This window comes from Nilaparvata lugens, chromosome 8 (genome assembly GCF_014356525.2).
Source record: "Nilaparvata lugens isolate BPH chromosome 8, ASM1435652v1, whole genome shotgun sequence".
Taxonomy (NCBI): domain Eukaryota; kingdom Metazoa; phylum Arthropoda; class Insecta; order Hemiptera; family Delphacidae; genus Nilaparvata; species Nilaparvata lugens.
In genome coordinates, this window is record NC_052511.1 from 36,835,661 (window position 1) to 36,861,095 (window position 25,435).

Here is a 25,435-nt window from a genome sequence, read left to right on the forward strand (position 1 = left end):
ACATGGGCCCCTAAAATTTCTCAAAACAGGTCCCTGATTATCTAAAACCGATTCCATAATAAGATCAATGCACTCAACTACATAACTGAAAGCTGGGCGTGTTCTTCCTCCTCCTGATCCCCATCACACCTCTTCAAATCTCCTTAAACTCCTCACTTCCTCCTCAGTCATCCATTGTTCGTGTAACGGAGCTCACAAGCTGTTAGGCTAAGTGGCTCTGCCTGAAATGGACTAAAAAAGCCCCGGCGACCACACCCTTCAAATTCACTTTGATCTGTCATCATTCCATATAGATATAGCATTGAAGCTGCCCATCCAACCAATGCTGACAGTTTGAATCATCAATCAATATAGTGAGATTCACTTGAAACTGTCAGCGCCCCATATGAATAGCATCAATGCTTCCCATTCATTCAATGCTGACAGATTTAAGTGAATTCCGCTATAGCATGACAGCAGCTTAAAAGGCTAGCCTTTTCTCCTCTATCAATCAGGCTCATCAGTTCGATTTATGTGTGGCATTGAACGATAAAAGACGAGACTTTTACATGGATCAGGATTCTTTACGTTTCATGTCTGGGGGAGCTTTTTATTTTTTCTTCGGGAAGCATTAGGCTAATGAGATTGAAGCGTGTATCGAACCTGTTTGAAGGTGAAAGAAACATGAGTTGCTAGTGTAGGATAGGCCTAGTCTTTCACTTTTTCATCAAAGATTGGAATCAGAGACTTACCTGATACCTGATATATATTACCTTATACCTCAGAAATACCTGATAATTCGAATACAATATAATTATTATATAATATAATTATTGTTATATTTGATTATCATAATATTTTATATTTTTTGATTATCAATTCACTTGTGACATACAATTTGACATCTCCATTTGCGCTAACTTCTGTTAGAACCACTACCTCCGTAAACAAAGCCATAGTGCATTCGTGTGACGTCAGCACAGGTAGGGCTCCTACACCAATAGAAACACTAGTTTATATAGATCAGCTGACATCAACGAATTTTTATTGGTGTAGGACCCCTACCTGTGCTGACGTCACACGAATGCACTATGGCTTTGTTTATGAAGGTAGTGATAGAACACGATACCTTTATAGTAACATGCCCAAGAAATCAATAAGTGACCAATTATTGAACCCATTGTTTTTCACAGCTCATCTGAAAGCCTAGATTTTTCACTTTTTTCAGGAATTTCCAGACGAGTCGGCAGGGCAAGAAGCTCTCCGATTGGCTGATTGGGTTGGCGTTCGGGAATCAGCTGATAATCAGCCAATCGGAGAGCTTCTTGCCCTGCTTAAATCGTCTGAAAACCCCTCAAAAAACGCTTTATGTCGCTTGGCCCTAGTTTTAGTATATTCTCTCACTCTCATCCGGTTGTACAAAAGTCTGTTATCTTTCCCGATTAAATGACACGAGAACCAATTCGAGAAGCATTTTCCTCAAAGAAGCCTTCTCTGATTGGTTCTCGTAAAATTTAATCAATATTTAAATTCAACAGAGATTTCTTTGTAACCTGGCTTCTGACCTATATATCATAAAAACTTATTGGCAAATTTTCTCTGAAGCTTTGGTGGGAGGAAGTTGAATAGAAGAAATCAAGATGATAATGTGTTACCGGTAGAAATAAAAGTATTCTCAATAAGCAAGAACATTGGAACAGTAGTGAGCAAGATAATGTGAATGAAATAGTCATGCCAAAGAAACTGTAAACTTGATGTGTTGGGTACCATATGATTATCGAAATCATGTGGTATTGATTACTATGAATCTCAAAAATATCGTAGTTTCACATGGAAACTTGCTCACAATCTGTATGACAACAAAAAATAATCAAAAACAGTTTCAAAGCACGATAAATGTAAAACACAAAAAGCTCAAAAGATAAAGATTATAATAGATATCATATTATAACATTGCAAGGGGAAGGTGAGATTGAAACAGGATATTAATTATATTATAAGACATAAAATAGAGAAGATTGAAGATATACAAGAAAAAAGGATTCAGAGGAAAAATTCAGATTAACACAGAAAAATGCTATGAAAAGAAAAATTATAATAGAAGATATAACAAAAGAGGAATAATTATTCAGAGGAAGAAGGAATACTGAGAACAAGAAATAACTTTTTAAAAAACCATAACAGTTATCATAAGAAACAAATATTGAGAAGAGAAAAAAAGACTTCCAACAAAACAAAATCAAAAATATTAAAAAATCCAAAATACATCATAGGAGAGGAATATAATTAGAAAAAGATGAAAGATTGAGAACGGGGAAAAATTTGAATAGCCTCATTAGAAGTATCAAAAGGAAATGCGGTATTGAGGAGAGGAAGAACGAAAGTAAACAAAATTGAAAAGATAAACAAAAATGTTTAAAGACGACGCGGACGATAATAGCAGTGAAGAAAATGTGGTGGCCCCCGATATGAAGCCTTTCGAAAAACGGGGGTTCACAGTAGGCAATTTTGCATTTTACCCAGGATGGACAGAACGTTTCAACACAGATAAAGTGAGAAGAATCATAGAAACCACAATCAGAGACGAAATGACTTTCGAGGAATACAGTGAGAACTTCGCAGCAACTGTTTGTGTGAAAATCGCAAACCACGTGAGAAAAGAGGTGAAAAGTGTGGTGAACCCCAAATTTCGGATTGTGGTGCATGTGGTGGTCGGTGGGCTCCTGAACGGGTTGGGAACGACTGGGGCTGTCAGGTGTCTCTGGGATCCCAAAACGGACTCTATGATTTTCGATACGATGGAGACTGATAACTTTTTCTGTTGTGTTAGCGTGTTTGGCATTTATACCCAATAGAATAATAATAATAAGCTTCAGCCTTTATAGGCTAAGTGTTAAAAAGTGTATTCATTTAAGTTTTCTGGAACTGTTAGTTAATTGATTAAGTTTTGTGAAACAGTTGATTATTTTTTGTTAATTGATAGTCAGTAAGAAGAGAATAGGAGGGGAAAATAGTTTCTATTAGCAAGAGACTTGAGAGATTTTTGACTCTGTTATTCTCTTCAAAGATTTTGTTACCGTACCTATTTATCCTCAATAAAAAATGATTTTTGTGTTTACTCCTTTATAAATTTTTTCTAATGATTCAACTAATGTTTAACTTGAGTCAAATCTTGTACAATACATTTTAGTTTTACATTAATTTACTAACTTTGTTGAAGTTCTGACACTGTGTTACTTGTAAATATTTGAAAAAACACTTACTTTTGTTGGAGTATTGAGGAATGCATTCCACTCCTGATTCCTCAGTACTCCAACAAAAGTAAGTGTTTTTTCAAATATTTACAAGTAACACAGTGTCAGAACTTCAACAAAGTTATTATATAAAGTTTCGTCATGGAAAGCAACTTCAATTAATTTACTACTATTTCATATAATTATATCATTCTCTCAATAAATAAATCAATCAATCTCTCTCTTCTGTTATCAGCTTTATTAAGCTGGATTCGAACACAACAGTGAGAGTGGAAATATAATTTCCATGTGTTACAATTGGACTATTCCCACTCAGCCCAGCTGGGTTAGTATGAATAATACCATTAAAGGTTATGTGAATTATATTTTCAATGTTTACTGTCACTTTGTGTGCAGATTCAGCTTTATGCCGTAACTGTTGGTTACATTTGCCTTCTTACAACTCAAATGCTTAATGCAATAACTTCCATAATCCATATATTGTGTTATTAGATACCACTACTAATAGATTCTACCGATAGATACATTAATTAATGCTAAACTATTTATTATAGAAATTTGTGAAAAAGTAAGAAATTAATTTTTTTGTAGTTTTCTTTTCTATTCTCAACCACTCATCTTGTGTTATTTCTTTCTCTTCCTTAGACAAATTTTTCGTGCTCAATACCTTACTCTCCTGGCTTCAATCCTTTAATTCTTTACTGATTTACTGCATTATTGTCTTTCTATGTATCTTATTTTATTTCTTCATGATCATCATCCTTCTCTGTATTATTTCCCTTCTCTCATTACTCCTTTTCTTCCAGTTGAATCTTTCTTCTCAGCTTTCTCTTATTTCCACAATTCATATTACACTTATTAATAATCGACCTAATTCAATTATCCTGTTTCTACTTGTAAACCTTTTCCTTCTCCTTCTATCTTCTAGCTTCTCCATTTCCATAGCCCTCTATTTATTATTCACAGAGTCAATTCATAAAATCTGTAGCCAAGAGTTATCGTTCAAAGACCTCGCGGGCGGAGGCAAGGTCATTGGGCACTCAACCATTCCTGTCACAGTTCCTTTTGTTGGCCACTGTAGTGACCAATAAAGTCACGTGACTAGTTGCGTAACGGGAGAACGGCACTTTCTTGGCAAACAGCTGTTTGGCATCGCGGTGGTTGTCACAGTTCAAGGTCCTAGAACTGTTATATTTTGGAACTTGGCAGACGCTTGAAACTATAAAACATTATTTTAATACTTGATTTGATTAAAAATAGATTTACTGTTTCAGTTTTAAAGATAAATCATGTAATTTATCAGTCCTAAAACCAGTCTATAGCTATCAGTGTTGTCATTGTATTGTAACACACATCATGCTTTCAATTTCAAGACTACCTTACTACGTCGAAAGCTTTCAAATTTCTCTAGTGGAGAAAGTTAATAGCGAAATGTTATCCTGAATAAGATCAGCTCATATAGATCATTCTGTATAATTGAATAGATAATGTATTATCATTATATTATTTTGTATGATATTGGTGAAGTAATGATCAAGATAAATTGAGAAAGTTCGTGATGCGAGTTGTAATACCTATAATGAGTGGTCTCTACGTAGTTATTATATTGGATACATAAAGTAAAATACTACAAAACAATAACTAAAAATTTACGTCTTTGAGTTTGCAATATTGTAATACATGAATAAATATGTAAATTTGTTATAATAGTAAATATTTCTAATTCTAATACAGTAGTTGCAGACTTTCTCTATTTCTATGTGCAATCGAGGCATTGTCTCTTTTGGTATTATAAAATGACTCTTCTTCTATAGTGAGGTCCACGTTATATGTATTGTAATGACTGTATTTGATCAACTTTGATGTTGCTATCCATTATATTGTAATAATATATAATTATTGTAATGTAGTCCATATATATTGTAATGACAGTATTTGATCAACTTTGATGTTGCTATCCATGTCTATCATTCAACAAAGCAGGTAGTACTATCATTTTCTAGCTCCGCAACGATGCCAACTCTGTTTTTGACAATGTAGAAATATAATTAATTAAGGCAGAGAATAGGCAACGCTGTTCTTCTATCTTTATCCACTGCCATTATAAAGTGGACCTCACTATAGTTTTTATATTTTTACTTTTTTAAAACACGATAATGTGTAAAAATAATTTAACAAACATACCTTTTTCAAATAATATATCCTAACATTAAGAATATTCCTCTTTTTAAAATATTTCTTTGTCAAGATGGCATTTTTATAGCATTACAACATTTTTTGATCAAAACCCCTTCCTTTTAAAATTCCCGGGATTTGAATTGCAGCCATCTCCAAAGTTCAAACAGCTGTTGAAATAAGAAACAGTGCCTACTAAAGATCTAGTTTCGTAAGCAACGTAAGAAAATCAAGAAGGCACTTTTGTCTTTCCGTCATTTGTTGAAAAAGTGAGGTTATGAAACTGTAACGTACTTTTTAAAATTTTGTGAAACTATCTTTCGATTGTTTTATAAAAAGAACATTCATTTAATTGATTGTATTAGCTCATCATGTATTCAGTTATTAGTTCATCATGTATCCTGTGATTATAGTTCATGGAAATCCAATAAACAAATAAATACATTGTTTATTAGTGGTTACTTTCTTCTGCTTCAACTGTACCAAATTGTAAACAATTCAAGTGAAATCATGAAGTTCACAAATCTAGAGAAATTCTTATCAACAGACTATCAACTTCATCATTATTTTCAATATCTTTTTCGTCTCGTAAATTACAAAATTCAACGTAAGTTTTATAGTTTGTTTTATTAGTTATTAGGCTATAAAATACCGTACGCCTATTCGGAAAATAAATCTCATTTTTTCTGCAGTCTATTACTATTTGAAAGCAAAGTAGGAAAATACAATACAACTTACAACAAAAATTTTTGATTAAATGTCTCTTTAAATTTGAAAATAATGTTAATCTTTAATATTTTTCTTTTATGAATATTTTTACTCTCACCTTACTTACCATTATTTTGTTTTTGTTGTTTTCAGTTGATCATGGCTACCTCTTCACGGTGGTTGGACACCGCCGGATTTTTGGTTGTATTATTCGTTCTCGGTGGCAGTCTAGAATCCAACGCTTTAGCTGGTTACCGTCTTCCAGACAATGTTGTTCCTGAACATTACATTGTGGATATTATTACCAACTTGGAGGAGGGTGATTACACTTTCCAGGGCAAAGTGTGGATAAGGGTGAGTTTTACTTATGAAATAAAATGTATCACTCTTAATTTTTTATTGTTTTAAAGCTCAAGAGTTAGAAAGTTTATTAATTTTGTTTATTATTGTTGATTAGTTACCTCTAAAATTATATTGAGCTTTGGTATTTTGAATTTATAATTTATAGAATTGCAAGATTTAGGGCTACGCCACACAAAGTGGTTTTTTTAGGTGTTTTAAGACGAGTCGGTAGGGGAGGAAGCTCTTTGATTGGCTGATTCTCAATCAGCCAGCTTCGGGGGTCAGCTGATTCGCGAACGACAATCCAATCGGAGAGCTTCCTGTCTAGCTGACTCGTCTAAATAAAGACTCTATTTTTCTCATATGAGGCTAATAAGCCTCATAAAGTGTTTTTTTGGCTTTTTTAAACGAGTCGGTAGGGCAGAACGCTCTCCGATTGGCTGATTGGATTGACATTCCGGATCAGCTGTTAATCAGCCAATCTGAGATCTGCCTGCCCTGCCGAATCGTCTGAATAAATTCACTACATCCATAAACAAAGCCATAGTGCATTCTGGTGACATCAGCACAGGTAGGGCTCCTACACCAATAAAAATGTGTTGATTTCAGCTAATCTATATCAGCTAGTGTTTTTATTGGTGTAGGAGCCCTACCTGTGCTGACGTTACCATCAACCACCTGCCATGCACTATGGCTTTGTTACGGAGGTAGTGAGTACGGTATTAGAAGGGAATATTTATTCCAGTTCTTAATTCAAGTGTTTATGACTGAATTTTTGATTTGTGAATATGGTACCGTATCATACATTTCAAAGTTGAATTGATTCTTCGATATTTTAAATAGATTATTTTAAAGTCAAACAAACACAAATACATTTCAACTAATAAGGGTTCTTTTCTCAAAAAATAAAACCGTATTTCAACCCTACCATTTTACATCACCTATATTAATTTAATCCATCTTAATTCAAAATATATACTTTGCATTTTTGTCTAAAATCGTGTAGATATCGTGTGTAAAAAATCTAACCTTGTTTTGGACTGTGTCATCATCTAGATTCGGATGAAAAAATAGCTCAAGGATTGCCTTAGTATTTTATCTATCAATGTTATCACATCATTGTCATGAACAATGTTACATAAACAAAAAATAAAAATGATCTCTCGAGAAAACATGACTCATTGATGTTTTGACAAACATGTCATCAACAGAAATATTTCTTTCCCCAACTTTTTCAGGAATTGTCAGTTTCGGATTACATTACCTTTTTGGAAAACCTTTTTTAGATTGACATTTGTTAATTTACAGGTGAATTTTCTAAAAACTCTTAGGGCTGGTTTCCGAGCTCGGGATTTAGCTAAGTTCTAGACTGTAAACAGCTGGAGTCAGAAAATTGGCTTTTCAAAACGGGGCCTAGTCGCAATCCACGTTTAAATTAAATTTCGAAAAACTAGAAAATTGAATAGTGTAAAGTTTCAGCTATTTAGAATTATCTAGGAATGGTTTAATTTCGTCAAGGAAAAACGTTTCCAATTATAGAAATGAGAAAGTAAAGATTGTAATAGAAACTGCGACTACGCCCCGTTTCGGAAAGCCAATTTTCTGACTCCAGCTGTTTAAAGTCCAGAACTTAGCTAAATCCCGAGCTCAGAAACCGGTCCTTAGTATCTACTTTTCTATTACGAACTTAAATTCCCAGAAACTTCCTCTAGATCTGATTTTTCCAAGACTTTTTAAGATCTAGATTTATTTATCATTTACTTTTAGGTGAAAGCAAACAAGGCAACCGACTCGATCATTCTGCACTCGCGCAACCTGACTATTCCCGAGTCGGAGGTGAGCGTGAAGTGGCTGCCGAAGAATGGCGGCGGTGAATCGGCCAACAATGCCGTGCCAATTGCCAACACCAAGTTTGTCACCGACAACGAGTTCTACATCATCAAACTGCAGCGTCAGCTGACGGCTGGAGAGAAGTACATGATCAACATCCCCTTCAGCGGCGAGCTCACTGAGAGTCTGGCCGGATACTATAGGTCCAGCTACTTCGATCGGGCCGCTAATCAGACTAAGTGAGTAGCATGATAGTCACCAAAAACAGCTGAAAATCGTCAGGTATTATTGAGTTTGGTATTTGATTTATAATTTAGTTTCATTTTCCTTGTAAAGAATTGAAAAGTCATTGGCTCTGTGGCTGCGCTGATGTGCTATCGATAAGAAAATTAAGAGTCATGAGCCTGCTACTCCCGTTGTAATCAAATCATTTGTTGTCAAAAAACACAAAGTTTCACAACAACGTCTATACAATTTACAGCCAACATAGAACAATATTAGCAACCTAGAGATCCCGGGTTCAAACCCACTCAGAGCCAAAAGTTTTTGAACAGGTCACTCTCGTGTTATCGGATGGGCACGTTAAACTGTCGGCCCCGGCTGAATTATGACCGTCGTAAGGCCCATTGACGGCTCAAATGATATTATATTCAGGCGAGCTGGAACTTCAGTCAGGAACTCCCCACCAATAAAAGATATACGAATAATATTATTATTATATTCAAATCATGCGAAATAAAACATAAAATCAGTATAAAAGAATTCTTGTACATTATACATGCACCTCTTTATCAATAAATATTTCAAAACATTGGATTTCCATTGTTTTCACATTTTTGGGAAGAAAATTAAAAAGCCCAATTGACATATAGTCTCAGTTATTTTGAGAGGAAGTATAGTTGAACTTTTTGATTCTCAAGTTATTTTTCTCTCGAGTATCGTAGACTTTGCGATTGACCTAATATTGACAGATATTCCTCTTCATCATCTTCAAGCTGGCAAATACATACAAGGATGGCAGAGTCAAGATTTGCTTCTCAACAAATAATGTCCTACAGGAAGTGAGTGGTGGTTTAGATAGATAATCCTCAACTCTTTCTCCTGTAATAGTCCAGTCAATATAGACATAAAAAAGGGGGAGTGCTTGCAATATAATATATTGTAGTTCTGATTTTTTAAATATATTATTTGGATAAATGAGAGAAGCCCAGAACCAATTTCTTCATTCAAAATTTCTGTGCTAGATACAGAGTGGCCCAAAAACTTCGTATTTTCGGTTCATTTTCCAGTTTTCAGGTTTTTCCGCCTAATTTTCAGTAATCGGACGGAAAAATTTGTTCCCGCCTTTTTTCAGAGTATAAAATGTGATCATTCGGAAATGTCTATCTCCCATGAGTAAGGAGTTAGGCCTATAATTTTTCAAAAATGACTAAAATTAAAAAAAAAAAATTGATGAATTTTAGTTATTGATCAAGAATATCTATCCAGGTATACCTGACAACAATGCTCCTTGCATTGTGAAAAACACCTCATTTTCAGCTTCATCCATGTTCATCATTTACCTTTAGTTGTAGGCCAACTTATCTCTCATCATCATCATCATCTATATCATTACCCACGCATAAGCCTGGCGATCTTGTGGGCATCAGCCTCAGCAAAAGCATAATCTATACTTAATAGAATTGTGTATTACACAAAAGTCATCTCTGGAAAAAACCTCAGGAGTTCTAATTCCTGTATATGTGCGAAAGAGAGACATTATACGAACTAGGTTATGCTTAGAAATGAAAAAATGAATATGGAACGAATGGGGGAATATACAAGATGAGCCAGAGACTTACTTATTTGAAAGGCCAATAAAACAAAAGTACTTTAGTAATTGTTTTTATATTTTTTTATATGAGAATACAATTTCCAAATTTTTTTTTCATTCAGTCTTGAAAATGACATCAGATCAATGACCATTGGACATACACTGATGAACTCGATTTTTGAAATTTATATACACTCGCTACAGTATATCAATCGGTATGTTGGCAATGGCGTCGCTAATGTTGTTCTTGAGGTGTGCTGTGATCCGTGGTCGATCGACATAAACCATATTATTTCAAATAACCCTTTAAAAAAATCACATTGAGGAAAATCATGTGGGAATGAGCCTCGTTACTGAAAAAAATGATCGCGACTTCAGACAGATTGTCAATCAGCATATCGCATGCATTTTGACGGGCAACAAAATCGGGTTCAGCGTTCAGTCAATTCTTGAACAACAGCCAATTTATAGGAATGAAATTGAAGGTCTTCATGGAAAATTCGTCGAACAGTGGAGTCAGAAATTGCCATAGCAGCTGCGTATTGGCGAGCCGGGGAGAACGCACAAAACTGACTGCCTCACTCTTTCGATATTTTCTGGAGTTCTGATGGTTCGTTGAAGTCCATTTCTGGGTTTAGCGATACTTCCACGCTCTCGAAATGAGTTAACCCACGACAGAATCGAATTACGGCCAGTAACGAGTCTGTGAGGAGGAATTTCAAATCGAGCGCGGAAGGCACGTTGCGTAGCAACAACAAGTGATCGACCATTAGAAAAGAAGCTCTCAACTGCGAAGGCCCGCTGCTCTCTAGACCAAAGCATGATGCTTCTTACTTGAGGGAGGATAAATTTGAGAACTTACCCCTCCAGATGCGCCCCTCCTGCTCCTCTACACGACTAATTCACTGCGCGGGAATTTTTCAAAATAAGTAAGTTTCTGTGGCGCACCTTTTATTTTTCAGATGGCTGGTGAATGAAATTGATATAGTAACCTGAATCTTCCTACAGATCGTGATAGTAATTGAATCAATTGTATTTGAAACAATTTTCAGATGGTTAGCAGTCACCCAGTTCGAATCAACGGATGCGAGACGCGCATTCCCCTGCTTCGACGAGCCAGCCATGAAGGCTGTCTTCACCATCAACCTGGGCCACAAGAAGCACCTCAAGTCCATCAGCAACATGCCATTGATCAACACCACCGACATTGAAGGTCAGTTTGTTCACCACTTGTTTTCAGGAATAGCTTGAATTTCATGACAACAGAAGCCAGTTCATTGGAAAGGAGAAGCAACAATAACATAGAATTCCTCTTTCCATTACGTGCTGCTTTAGTGAGGTCCTCGTTATAATGGCAGTGAAGAAAGATAGGAGAAAAACGTTGTCGATCCTTTCTCTTGTCAATGCCTTCTATAGACGGTAGCTGATACAGGTTTATTGATGTAATATCAACTGTTCATTTTCGTTTAAAATAAATATATTTTATATAGCCAGAAATTATATTTTTCAATAATTTCATAATATTAAGATGTAATATTTTGTTAATTAATTATCAATTAAATATTGTTAAAAGACGATCTGAAAACAGAGCAAAGCGAGAAAGAGATAGCGCTTTCCGTTTTGTTGTATGATAAGGATAGCAATACCATTGCTAATCAAACATTGCTATTGTAACGTGGACCTCACTATATATGCTTTAACACTGAAATGACGACTTCAGACTATAATAATTGTAATAAATATCACTCGTGTTATAACCTCATTTAGACTATTTTATTATTAAAAATTAGGGAGAGAAACAGTTTTGGGTTTATCCCACTGATTCTCTCCCAATCACATAAATTTGATGTAGTAATGATTTTGTGAATGAAATGTGATGAATGATTGACGAAATTGCTACGTTTTCAATTCTCTTTAAATTTTTTTTTTGTAAACTCGTTAACTTGTTTATTTTTGGCATCAATCGCGAAAAAAACGCATATTAGAACAAAGCCAATGATTTACTGAATGTATTAAAAGAAACTCCATTGGAAAATTCGAAATCGTTTATGATCTGGAAAGAAAACAGAGTTTAGCACTTCAACAAGCCATAACTCGCTTATTAGAGCACTTAAAAATTTCAGTTGCCACTTTTTGTCACTCTTATAATGATTTTAACAATTATATTGAAAAAGATTATCCAATTTAAATAAAAATAAAAAGGTGTTCCGAACAGCCCTAACTCGCACTGCATAAAATTATGCTATTTTTATTAAGATGAATACAGACTTATGTGCCACGAATATGCGTATTTCGGTTCTCATCAGCTGATGCTACGCTTATTATACATCTGTATTTGTACAGAAGCAGTAAGATACTGATATGATAAGCATCAGCTGATGAAAAGCGGAATGTGCGTGTTCGTGGTGCATTAGTTTGTACGTACCTATTCTTATTCTGTTTATGGATTTCCAAGATGATACTACCTTTTAGGCCTCATCTCTACGGACCGATCAAACCAATGAACGAACGGCCACCTAACTGATTGCAAAATGTTGTGTGATCTTGCTGCATGTTTGATTTGGAATAAAGAATAATGTTGATTTGATTTGTAGGCATGGACGGTTGGGTTTGGGACCACTACGGCGATTCTGTGCCAATGTCGACCTACCTGGTGGCCTTCATGGTGTCGGAATTCGAGTTCCGCGACGGCGACCCGACGCCCAACAACAACGTGTCGTTCCGCATCTGGGCGCGCAAGGACGCCATTGACCAGGTGGAATTCGCCCGCCAGGTGGGGCCCAAGTTCCTTGCCTACTTCGAGGAGTACTTCGACGTCAAGTACCCGCTGCCCAAACAGGATATGGTCGCCATTCCCGATTTCAACGCCGGCGCTATGGAGAACTGGGGACTCATTACTTACAGGTAAACACAGTTTGAAATTTGCGTATTTTCTTCCATTTTTTCATAATTGAACTACCTACGCTATGGAGTACTGGAGTTCCTTTTACTTTTTCATCATTGAACGACGCTGTGATGAAAACTGGGAGGCTCATTACTTAGAGATAAACTCAATTTATAAATTATTCTATTCTCTTCCACTTCTTCATCATTGAACGACGGTATGGAGATCTGGGGCTTGATTACCTACAGGTAAACTCAATTACTGCACCATTTTTTTAAAATCTCCTTCTACTCATTCATCATTGAGTGAACGTAGTGAGTTCCTTGAGGCTTCAGTTGAGATCGAGGTGTGTCATCCAGGCTTAATCACTTACAGGTAAACTCAGTTGCCTATTGTTACCTATTACCTATAAACTCAGTTACAATTTGTTCATTTTCCTTTACTTCTTTATCATTGGATGAATGAAATATTTATTTCTTTCCACAAAAACATAGCAAATTACAATTGAAAAAAAATATATAGGAACTAAGTTGACTAAACTAACCAGTATTCGCGGTCAACTTGCAGAAACATAACATCATCATCAGTACTAAACAAATTACAAAAATGGTTATAACTTGATTATACAAAAAATCAATTTATCCTTGAACGAGCGTAGTGTGTTCCTACTTTTGGTTGAGGCTCGAGTCGTTGTCCAGCTGAGATCCACTTATGATTGAGTTGTGATATTCTGGCCTTAGCAAAAACATTCAACTTGATTCTGATTCAGGCTTTAGAAAAAACTTTAGGCTCGAATCTGTTCCAGGCTTTAGCAAAAACATAAGGCTTGATTCCCGATCTCAGTCGTTGTCCAGCTGAGATTCAGTTGTGATTGAGTTGTGATATTCTGGCCTTAGCAAAAACATTCAACCTGATTCGGATTCAAGTTCTAGAAAAACTTTGGGCTCGGTTCTGATTTGATTCTGTTTCGGTCCTTAGCAAAAACATTAGGGAAGGCTTGATTCCCGATCTCAACGCCGGCGCTATAGAGAACTGGGGCCTGATTTCTTACAAGTCAAGTTTTATTCTTATTAAATTATATCCATCTTCGGAATGAGTAGATTTACGTTAAAAGTTCAAAAGACAAAAATGTGTAATTATGAGGTATAGTGAGGTCCACGTATTTGATGAACTTTGGTTTTGCTATCCTTGTCTATCATTCGACAAAGACGGTGGTATCATCCTTTTCTAGGTCCACAACGATGACAATTATGTTTTTGACAGTGTAGAAATATAATTAGTTAATGCAGAGAATCGGCATCGCTATTCTTCTATCTTTATTCACTGTCATCATTACTTGGACCACACTGTAGTATTAAATTTTTTTTGGAGCAATATTGAAAAATTGTCAACGTTTTTGAACGGGTAGTATTGAATTCTAGTGGCCCTCCGCCGGTAGACAAAGCAACATCACGGGGACTATACTGTCATACTTCAAGACTTGATATAATTAGAGATCACAGAAATAATCTACTTACTCAATATTTACTCACTTTATGATATAATGAACAAATTCTATTGTCAGTTGAATAATATTTTTGATTGGCAGGGAAGTAGCCCTGCTATTTGACGAGAAGTCCTCATCGACGGCGAGCAAGCAGTACATAGCATCTGTGATTGCCCACGAGCTGGCGCACCAGTGGTTCGGCAACCTGGTCACCATGAAGTGGTGGACTGATCTCTGGCTCAACGAGGGATTCGCCACCTTTGTTGCCACCCTAGGCGTACAGCATGTGAGTCCAGTCATCATACCTCTCTGTAAACTCTATAGATTCGATTATTCAATACTAGATTGTAAATTTATACAACTGATAGGCCCGGTTGCACAAAAGCCTATTAAAGTTTTACCGTGATAAAATACCACAATAATAAGAGAAAAATTATTTTCAAAAAATACTTCTCTGATTGGTTCTTGTGGCATTTAATCATTATTAATGTAACTAGATTTTGTAGGGCCTACTAACGGGCCTATTAATTCTATACTCTTATAATATAGTATTGAATAATCTAATGTTAGGCCTATACAATCTAGTTAGTTTCTTGTATAGTTTGAAATTATAGTTTAATCAGCTAGGCAATATTTTTAAAATGAGATGGGTGTGGACTTGTTGAACTTACTATAGTTCTGATTTTTCAAAATTTGAACACAAAATACTTACATTGAATATTACACATACTTTCTTACACATTATTTGAATTTATTTTAATTAATTCGTCTGTAATGAATATTCACAGGTGATATAATATTCATTACAGATGTAATGAATATTCACAAATTATATTCATCTCAAAATACTCGAACTAATATTTTCTTAACAGAAACAATAAACCTGAACATAAGTAGACAATAATGAACTTGTATGTGTTATAAAAAAAGGAAATCAGTGAAATATCATTTTTGGCAATAACTATCTGGTTAATTTTATAGGAATTCCCAGACTGGAAATCGTACGACAACAACGCAGTGGATAACCTGTTGGTTGTGTTCTCTTTGGACTCTTTGAAGGCATCTCATCCCGTGTCTGTACCCATTGGAAACCCCAGTGAAATCACACAGATCTTTGACACTATTTCCTACAAGAAAGGTATGTTTCTACTGGAAGTATAGAAGTTGATCGTACATCTAGTTGACGTCATCTACTATACCTGAACTTTAGTGCTGATCACTCCTAACGCAAATTCAGTTGTAAATGGAAGTGTGATAGGTAACAGGAAGAATTGGAAATAATTTTTTCAACCTTTGACGCTAAAACACTGTAAACGTGGGTCTAATGTAAACGACGGGCAAAGTAACTTGGTGAAGTTGACTCAATCAATAATCAGCCGGGTTTTTACTTAGCTTCTCACTTAGTCGAAACCTCAGTTCCTCAAGTATCTGTTGCTTTCAGAAAGTTTAGTTGATACAGTATCATATATTCGATATATCATATTCAAAATATTATTTGAATTATCAAAAAATTTCGGTAAATACAAGCATGTTATTGCCATTTGAAAGCAAGAACACAAACCCCTAACCTACGCTTTTACTTTTGAAACATTAATAACATACTTATAATTTATTCATTCTTATTTTATCCATTTATTTACGATACAAATAAAACTGATGTTAGGCCTATATATAACATTGGTAGATAAAATAATAAGGTAGCCCTTGTGCTATTTTTCTTTCAAATTCATAGGTGATAATAATAATAATAATATCGAGTGACCTGGCTGGCTCAGGTCTGGTGTCAGAGTTTTCAGGTTGCAACTGATCAATTTCAGGGCCTCTGACATGACCTAACGACTGCTTTTTACGCAGCCGGGACCGACGGCTTAACGTGTCCATCCGAAACACGGGAGTGGCCCGAGATAAATATCTTGCCCGGGCCGGGATTTGAACCCGGGCCTTTGATAGATAGGTGATGACACACAAACATAAACATGAACAAAACAAAAATAAACATAACAGTAAACTTCACTTATAGGTTATATTACTATTAGCAAATGATCCACGTAAGTTTGTAAGGGTGTAGCTGACTTGACAAACTTATACACTCTCTGTGAATCAGCCGGCAACATAAACTTGATGCCGTGAGATTCGACAAACTGAACGACTCAACTCCACTCCTCACTTGTTTCAAATATTGTCAAAATAGGCACTAGATGAACTGAGATTGTTAGGAACTGAGACTCTCCCAAAGAAATCGAGACCAATCTAGAGATAGTCTGCTGTAATTTAAAATATGTGTATAGTTTACTGTAACCATAGAGAAAACATAACAAGATATCCAATGGTAAAGGTCGTTTTTGTTCCAAATTTCACTGTTAACTTAATCTGATAGTCCTAGTAGTTTTTTTTGTGAAGCTATGTGACGCTGGCAGTCTCTTATACTGTGACGTTCTTACACTCACCCGGCCAAAATAGTAATGGTAATAATCGACAGTAATCGGCTTGATTTGACAAAAATTGGCATGAAATTTTGAACATAAACGTCCCAAGCCGTGGTATATCTTCTTATGCTATCTTTCCTCTATAGTATAATTTACTGAAACTTTTTGGTGGCTATTATAATATGTTGTTTTGTGAATATATTGTCACCCTTTTTTTTTGCGCCCCTAGGCTCATACCTGCTACGTATGATGAACCTATTCCTGGGTGAGGAGGTGTTCAGACAGGGTGTGTCCAACTACCTGAAGGCTCATCGCTACTCGAATGCTGAACAGGACGACCTGTGGGCGGCGCTCACTGACCAGGCGCACAAGGCGGGATCACTGGACAAGGCGCTCACTGTCAAGGAGATCATGGACACCTGGACGCTGCAGACCGGATATCCGGTCGTCACTGTTACTAGGGACTATGAGAAGGGGGCTGCTACTGTGTCACAGGTATGCTATATCGTTCTAATACCTAGTGCCGGTTGCACAAAAGCCGGTCAAGTTTTAACCGTGATTAATTCTACGAGAACCAATCAGAGTAACCGTCTTTTCAAAAAAGTCTTCTCTGATTGGTTTTGTGAATTGATCACGATTAAAATTTTACCAACTTTTGTGCAACCGGGCCCAGTTACACGTACACATGTTGGCCCAGTCGCTGGCCCAGTCTGCAATGTGACCAGTGCCCAATGAAGGCCATCGTAGGCAAACCATCCATCCACACACTGGCGCTGGTCGACATTGGCCTTCATAGGGCCAACATGTGGATGTGGCTTAAGGCTGGACACGTTATGTTTTATAAGTCCGATACGATTTAAAAAATATCGAAAAATCGCCCTCTGCCCTCAGAATTTTATTAAAGCGGGCCATTCACTGTCCGATTTGTTGTCAGCTTTTTTGACTACTTCTAAGATAGTTTCACCACTCCTTACGCTCCGACGTGTTTTCCAACTTCAATCGGCTGTAAAACAAAGGCTAGTCGGATATCGGACCTTCGTGTTGAACCTCTATTTGATCCAACTCTCCGACTAGAATACCAACATCCGAACAGACTTCCAACGACTCATTTACAGTCAGATATCGGATCAAAATTACTCATTTACGGTCAGATATAGGAACAAAAATACTCTTTTACGGTCCGATATCGGATCAAAATTATTTAATAAGTCATTGGATGTTGGACAACAAATCGGACAGTGAATGGCCCGCTTTATGAGTTTGAAAATCGCTTCCTGGTGGTTCGGAACCCACCTAAAGCTGTAGGTCCACTTATATCGTATCATCATCCGTCTCATTACCCACGCACAAGCCTAGAGCTCATGTGGGAATTTACAAGAGCTCACATAGGTATTGTACAAGAGTTGTACCGAAGTTGAGTTTATAGATAAATCGAGCTCATTGTTAACAACCGTTAATGAAAATTTAATTTTTATTACATTTCGGCTCAACTCACACTTACGTGAACTCAAGTCGAGAAGAGACTGTGTCTCGACGCAGCATGTGGTTTCAAATGGTGGCACTCAGACCATTCAATTCTAGTCTCCGCGACCTCACGACTGTGAGACTGAGTCGAGCGTCGACTTGAGTTGCATAGTACCGTGCATTTTTAATGAAAGTGAGGTTATGTTTTATGAAAGGGATGTTTTATCATTTTAGATAAGAGCCTGTGAAAGTCAGAGTGGTGTAAGTCATATCAACCTTCTTCTGAGAAATTAAAGGTTTTAGTAGAAGCTATTCACTTAATTCCCAAGTGAGAAGGTGATGAATTTAATGTTTTCAGGGCCACAGGCATGTATTTTTCTCACTAATGACTATTGATTTGACCAAGAAAATAATCAATTAACATTTTTGTAGGTGTGTTAATTACATGCACCACTCTGAACACTATAATGAATATGACTCTCTCTCTCTCTCTCTCTCTCTCTCTCTCTCTCTCTCTCTCTCTCTCTCTCTCTCTCTCTGGACAGTTCCTTGGATCATATGACTTACACCACTTTTCTGGTAATAGATGTATAATTCTAGAACCCATAACTGGACTCAACTCGGAAATTAAAAAAAAAAAATGACTTACACCACTCTGACTTTCACAGGCTTCAATAATTATAATAAGGATTAGATAAGACAATCTATATAAATAAAAATCGAGCCTCAAATTTTGACGTTCAATAACTTTTTTATGTGTGCACCGAATTTGATTATTTTTTTTAGTTGTGTTCGTTATGTTCAGGACCAGGTTTATGGCCTATCAAATTTATAATTCGACTCTTTCCTATGGTCCTTCAAAGTTTAGATGTAATCCTTATGGGAGAAGATTTGTGAGCTGGCCACACACAGAAATAAAAATCAGCTGTTATAATCATTGCGTTTTTAATTCTATAACAAAATTTTAATTCTAATAATAATGTCGCGGTACGAACGACGTCCAAACTTGAGTCATAGAACTTAAAATGCTGTGAATTTAGAATATGCACGGGAAAATCAGCAGCAAGGAGATATACCATTCAACCACAGTCGCACCGCCCACGCACCCATCATGAACGTTATGGAAGATGTTAGATCTTCTCGCGTTCCCCGGTCGAACGACTCTTGCTCGCCGGTCGATCATCAATCGCTCTGCTGGAGTGACGTTCGGTTGCGGAGCAGAGCGAAAGTCTGTACGCACCTATATATTTTTAATAAAGTAAGGTTATAAAATGGAGTAGGATGGAACTGAAGTAGTAACAATGAGCAAAAAACTCGTGTAGCTCCACGAGTCGTAAGGTCGAGTATCCTCGACTGGTGTCGTACGATTTGAGTCGAAGTAGTGTGAGTTGTTGAGCCTTATACTTTTTATTTAAAAGTCAAATTTTCCATAAAATATCCTGTGTACATTTAACATTTTAATTTTATTTTTTTGTGCTGAATATTTCCCTTTTGTTTGCAGAAACGCTACCTGGCGGTGAAACTGACCGGCCGCGACTTGGAGAAGGAGAAGTCGTGCTGGTGGGTGCCGCTGAGCTACACGACCCGCAAGGAGGCCGACTTCAACGAGACCAAACCCAAGCTGTGGCTCAACTGCAAGGAGGATGCCGAAATACACGACATTGGGGCCAAGGATGAGTGGGTCGTATTCAACACCAAGGCTGCTGGTCAGTAGGCTACTATTTCCAATTCAAATCAAATAGCTTTTTATTCACAGAAACATAATACAAATTGAAGGAATTAAATAGAGAATGCATTTATTCAAATGCTAATTAATATATAATTATTATTGAACGAAAATCCTAAATAAATGCTGCAAATCACCCCGAAGACCTCTGCTACTGCAGACATTGACAACAGGGCTAACAGCTAGATGGAAAAAATTACTATTAAATTAATTATTAAAAATTTACTATAAATTTATATAAATAGTAAAAAAATTTTTACCATTTTTTGGATAGTAGTTCTCATCGAATTTTCATCTAGCTGTTAGCCCTGTTGTCAATGTCTGCAGTAGCAGAGGTCTTCGGGGTGATTTGCAGCATTTATTTAGGATTTTCGTTCAATAATAATTATATAATACAAATTTATAAAACTCATTTACACATTTAAAAGTGAATACTCTCCACAAAGACTTGAGTCTGTGAGTGGAGAGTGAGTTCTTTCAAGTTGATTGAGATTATATTCTCATGTTTTGTACATATTATAATTGAAACTATTGTAATGGGAATGGGACAGCTTTGGGCATGAGCCTGTTGTGCCTTTCCTCATGTTAAGTATTTGTACACAATGTGATAATAAGTAATAAGTAAGTAATTGAATCTACAAACATTCTTCAGCAAATCAAGAATATAAATTGCACACAATGAAATTCCATACTGGTTATTAGTATATACAGACAAATATATAAATAGTAGCTTAAAGGCTATACTACCATTATAAATGGCAAATTCACTATGAGTTCAAGTTCTGAATAAGAAGGCGGATTGAATCAGTTGCTCTGCAGCATCCCTGCCAATTTCTAATAACCATCTACTCAAATGTTGCTTGTAGGTGTTAATACTGTAATTCTCCGACTGTTTAGAATGATTGGGAACGTATATATCTTCTTCTATATATACAAAAGCGAAATGGCACTCACTCACTGACTGACTGACTGACTGACTCACTCACTCACTCACTCGCAGAACTAAAAATCTACCGGACCAAAAACGTTCAAATTTGGTAGGTATGTTCAGTTGGCCCTTTAGAGGCGCACTAAGAAATATTTTGGCAATATTTTAACTCTAAGGATGGTTTTTAAGGGGTTTAAGTTCGTCTTTTAGCATGTATATTCTTCTTATTCCAATCTCTTAATTATAATTGAAAAATGTCCATACCATATGTTAATATAGAACTATAATCTAGAGAGAGTACCTCTTCGAACCAGTTGTTAACTGGTAACTAAATTAATAATTTTGTCAGGTTGGCATTAAGTTGAAGATTTCAATGCATTTATCGCGGAAAAATTGATTGGGCACTGCTACTTCAATCAGAGCTATTCCTGGGAATATTATATCGCCTGATATGGCGAGCGAAGCGAGCCCGCTGATCTAATTTGACGGCTAGTACAATATAATTATGACAAATGTATTTACTATTATTTTTAAAGCAGTTATGTAGGAGTTGGGAATTATCTTCCATTAATTAAATTTGTACTTTGAGTTTGAGTTGAACAAAACTCTGTCTCTTGAAACTCAAAACTTGTCTCTCTTGAGACAATAGAGAAGTAGCCTACTCTTGATTATATTTACGTTTGTAGGCGGACTATGCAGTGCACTGAAGTAATATAATGGAGGACGGCTGAAATGCGAAAAAAGCAGCTCGAGAGAGATGGAAGTAGGAGGAGGAGGAGGAGGAGGAGGAGGATGAGGAGGAGTATAAGGATGAGGTGGTTGAGGAAGACGAGGATGAGGAGGATGAGTGGTGGAAGGGTGTGGGGGAGGAAGGGTAGGAGTAGGATTGGGAGGAGGAAGAGGAGGAGTAGGATTGTGAGGAAGAGGAGTGGTGACGAGGAGGAGGATCAGGAGGAGTATGGGATTTAGAAGTGAAGGAGGGAGTTGATGTAGGAAGAGGAGGTGAAGGAGAGGGTGAGGATTGGGTGGTGAAGGAGTAGGAAGAATTGGAGAAGGAGAAGGATTAGGAGGTAGAGGATAGTGATGATTGGGAGGCGGAGGAGGAGGTGGATGAGGATGATGATTTGGAAAGGAAGGAGGAGGAGGTTGAGGCTGGGCGAAGGAGGAGGAGGAGGAGGGGGAGGACAATGACGATTGGCAGGGTGATGAGGAGGACAATAGCAATTGTGAGGATGAGGAGGAGAAGAAGGAGGATCAGGAGGAGCATGATGATGGGAAAAGAGGATGAGGAGGAAGAGGGGGAGGAGTAAGAGGAAAGAATTGAACACTTTTGTAACCGGCTAGTAATACTGAAGAAGACAATCTCATTATGGTCACATCCATTAACTGTAGTTAGATAGAAGACAATCACAATTAAAAACAATTTTACAGACTTGTAAATCCTCATACATTCCAGACAATTAAGTTTTTATCATTCTAGAATATTAAGTTGGTTTTTTGGTCTTGCAAAATTATTTCTCTAATATGTGGATATTTCCTATTTTAGTGATGATAATGTAAAATATTTCTTCTGTTTGGTTTTGAAGCATCTAAATTCAGAAATCTACTTTGTGAAAATAATTAAGAACTGAAAATTTTGTGAAGTGAACAACTACAAGACTTAACCTATTTCGAACTATGTGTAGATCTCACGAGAAGTATTATCTGGCAATAATTGATGAACCGACTTGATCAACATTATCTGATTTGTTGACTTGACTAACGATAGGAATCTACTCTAATCACTAATCTATCACTATTACTAAAATAGTAATATTACTATAACTTAAAACTAATCTATTTACACTAATTTAGAGTAAATTCCTACAGTCTGATGATGACCAACAACAGGTCGAAACGATCGTCACTACCAATGTAAGTGCATTTTCACTCCATAAGTGTTTTTAAAATTCAAGTTTAATTTTAATAGTGAAAATGTATGGATATGCAACAGAGGAGAATTTATGTTGAGTTGAGACTTTTAGGGCCGGTTTCCGAGCTCGGCATTTAGCTACGTTCTAGACTTTAAACAGCTGGAGTCAGAAAATTGGCTTTCCGAAACGAGGCGTAGTCGCAGTCCACGATTATTAATTTGTGATATTTTCGTGCTCAAAATTTAAGTAGTTTTATCCTTTATTTTGTGTATTTAAAGTTTTTTTAATGTTTCTACGAGATTTTTATAATCAATCTATCCAAATTTAAAATTGTTTTTTGTATTCTAATTTATATTTTCAGATTGTGATTTGGTGTAGAAATTGGAATGGACATAACCTATGTATAATATTTGGACAATTTGAAACTAAATTAGGAAATTGAAGAAGTTTTTGGGCAATAGCGTTTTTTCTTTTCCGATCATTGTATTGTTTGTGCTAACATAATAATAATTGGTTCAGGTCAATAATGTAGGGTAAAAAGTTTAATGTTATCCATGCTTGTTGAAGTTAGTGGAGAATTTATGTTGAGTTAAGACCTTTCCTCGGCCGGTTTCCGAGCTCGGGATTTAGCTAAGTTCTAGACTTTAAACAGAAGTCAGAAAATTGGCTTTCCAGAACGGGGCGTAATCGCAGTCTACATTTAAATCAAATTTCGAAAAACTAGAAAATTGAACACAAAATAAAATGAAGAGAAAATAGTGTAATGTCTCAGCTATTTTGAATTATTTAGAAATGTTTCATTTCGTCAAGGAAAAACGTTTCCAATCATAGAAATGAGAAAATAAAGATTATTATATAAAAACTGCGACTGTGCCACGTTTTGGAAAGTCAATTTTCTGACTCTAGCTGTTTAAAGTCTAGAGCTTACTCAAATCCCGAGCTCGGAAACCGCCTTAAATATGATGAATTTGAGGCTATTCGAACCTTGTTGAATTTCATTGATAATTTTAAGGATTTAATGTGAAAATAGAATAGAGAATTCAAGGTTATTCCATCTGTATTGAAATAATATATTCAGGTTATCTCAAGTAAGATCATCATGGTATTATAAGAGGCCGTTATAAACAGATAATTTGAGGTGAATTTTAATGTGAAAATAGGATGAAGAATTCAGAGTTATTCGATCCGTGTAAAGCTATTATATTCAGGTTATCTCAGGTTATATTGAGATTCTAAAGTAAAAGCCACCATGGTGTTATAAAAGGCCGAAATAAACAGATATCGTCATTAGAAAAAAACAATTCCCGCTGATTTTATCTGTGTGTCATCATTTTCTATTTTTATCTGCACATTGGAAAGGTCGGCTAAAATGAAAGGTTGGATAATCGAGTCATCCTTCAGTGTAATAGGGTTGCTCCCCGACAGCAAATTCCCTACTGGTTCAGAGGGGGCTAGTTGTCGGGACCGTAGACGACAACTAAGCTCCTCGGTCGCTCACGACAACCAAACTCCCCGTCAGTTAAGCTCCTCTCTCAGGAGTTCAGTTGACGCCGTCAGTAAATCCCCTCGAAAGTGGTTTTAAAAGGAGCTTTACTGTCGGGGAGCTTAGTTGGCGCGTTCCCGAACAGCCTACAAGGATGCACAAGTAGAAATTTTCCTGTATACTATATCATAATTATAACACTGGAAGTGTGCCTATACTATATCAGTACAAATTTTAAGTGAACTGCTTTTTCATATAATAACTAAGATATATATCCTTGGTTCAACATAATAGTACATGTGAGTAGTACATATGTTTTATAGTGTAGGTTTTACGGTACATATTTAGTGTACAGTATATATTTGTACAGATATTTGAGATTTATGTGCCTTATATGTTGTGTATGAATAAATAACCACAATATTGATTAAAAAACTTGTAAATTGTTTTTTATAGAGATTTATGCGAGGGCTGTTGACCGAACCGTACAAGAAGTATGGCAACTTTGCCGAAATTCCCAGTGCCATTGAGGAGATCAAGTTCAAGAGTCTGATTGTGGGCTGGGCATGTCGCATGGAAACTGAGGACTGTATTAGCCAAGCACTCACTCTCTTCAAGAAGTGGAAGGCAGAGGCTGATCCTGATGCTAATAATCCGTGAGTAAACGATTCATGTTCAATTACTCAATATTTTATATAATTTCACTGATAATTGAGTGAAATATTTATGTTTCATTTGGTGTTTATTCATTCAAATTTATGGCTTGTATAAATATGTTATTTGATACTTGGCTTAGATTATTTATAACAAGCCTTAGGCTAGGTGCACACCAAGACAAGACAAGGCTAGTCAAGACAAGACAAGACATGATCAGACACGGTTAGTCACAATACTTCACATGTTGCTATGACGCAACTCACACTGATTAGCTATTGCAATTAGGCTGGTCACACACCGATTAGTCAAGACAAGACTAGTCACGTTTAGTCGCAATACTTCACATTGCTGCTTATGACGCAACACA

At 36.3% G+C, this 25,435-nt stretch overlaps 2 protein-coding genes across 2 annotated transcripts in view; both read left to right on the forward strand.

The window, feature by feature from the left end:
* Positions 1-25,435, forward strand: part of LOC111064555 (aminopeptidase N) — a 49,322-nt gene that overhangs the window by 9,174 nt on the left and 14,713 nt on the right. The window contains 10 exon segments of the mRNA XM_039435137.1: positions 6,270-6,470; positions 8,226-8,527; positions 11,154-11,314; positions 12,696-13,005; positions 14,574-14,757; positions 15,453-15,609; positions 17,127-17,392; positions 19,863-20,067; positions 20,954-20,964; positions 24,868-25,067. Coding sequence (XP_039291071.1) covers positions 6,276-6,470; positions 8,226-8,527; positions 11,154-11,314; positions 12,696-13,005; positions 14,574-14,757; positions 15,453-15,609; positions 17,127-17,392; positions 19,863-20,067; positions 20,954-20,964; positions 24,868-25,067 — 1,991 coding nt within the window. The 5' untranslated portion in view covers positions 6,270-6,275.
* Positions 2,391-2,834, forward strand: LOC111064558 (dynein light chain Tctex-type protein 2B-like). Its single transcript, XM_022352307.2, has one exon. It carries the CDS (start codon positions 2,391-2,393, stop codon positions 2,832-2,834), a length of 444 nt encoding a protein of 147 aa, XP_022207999.2.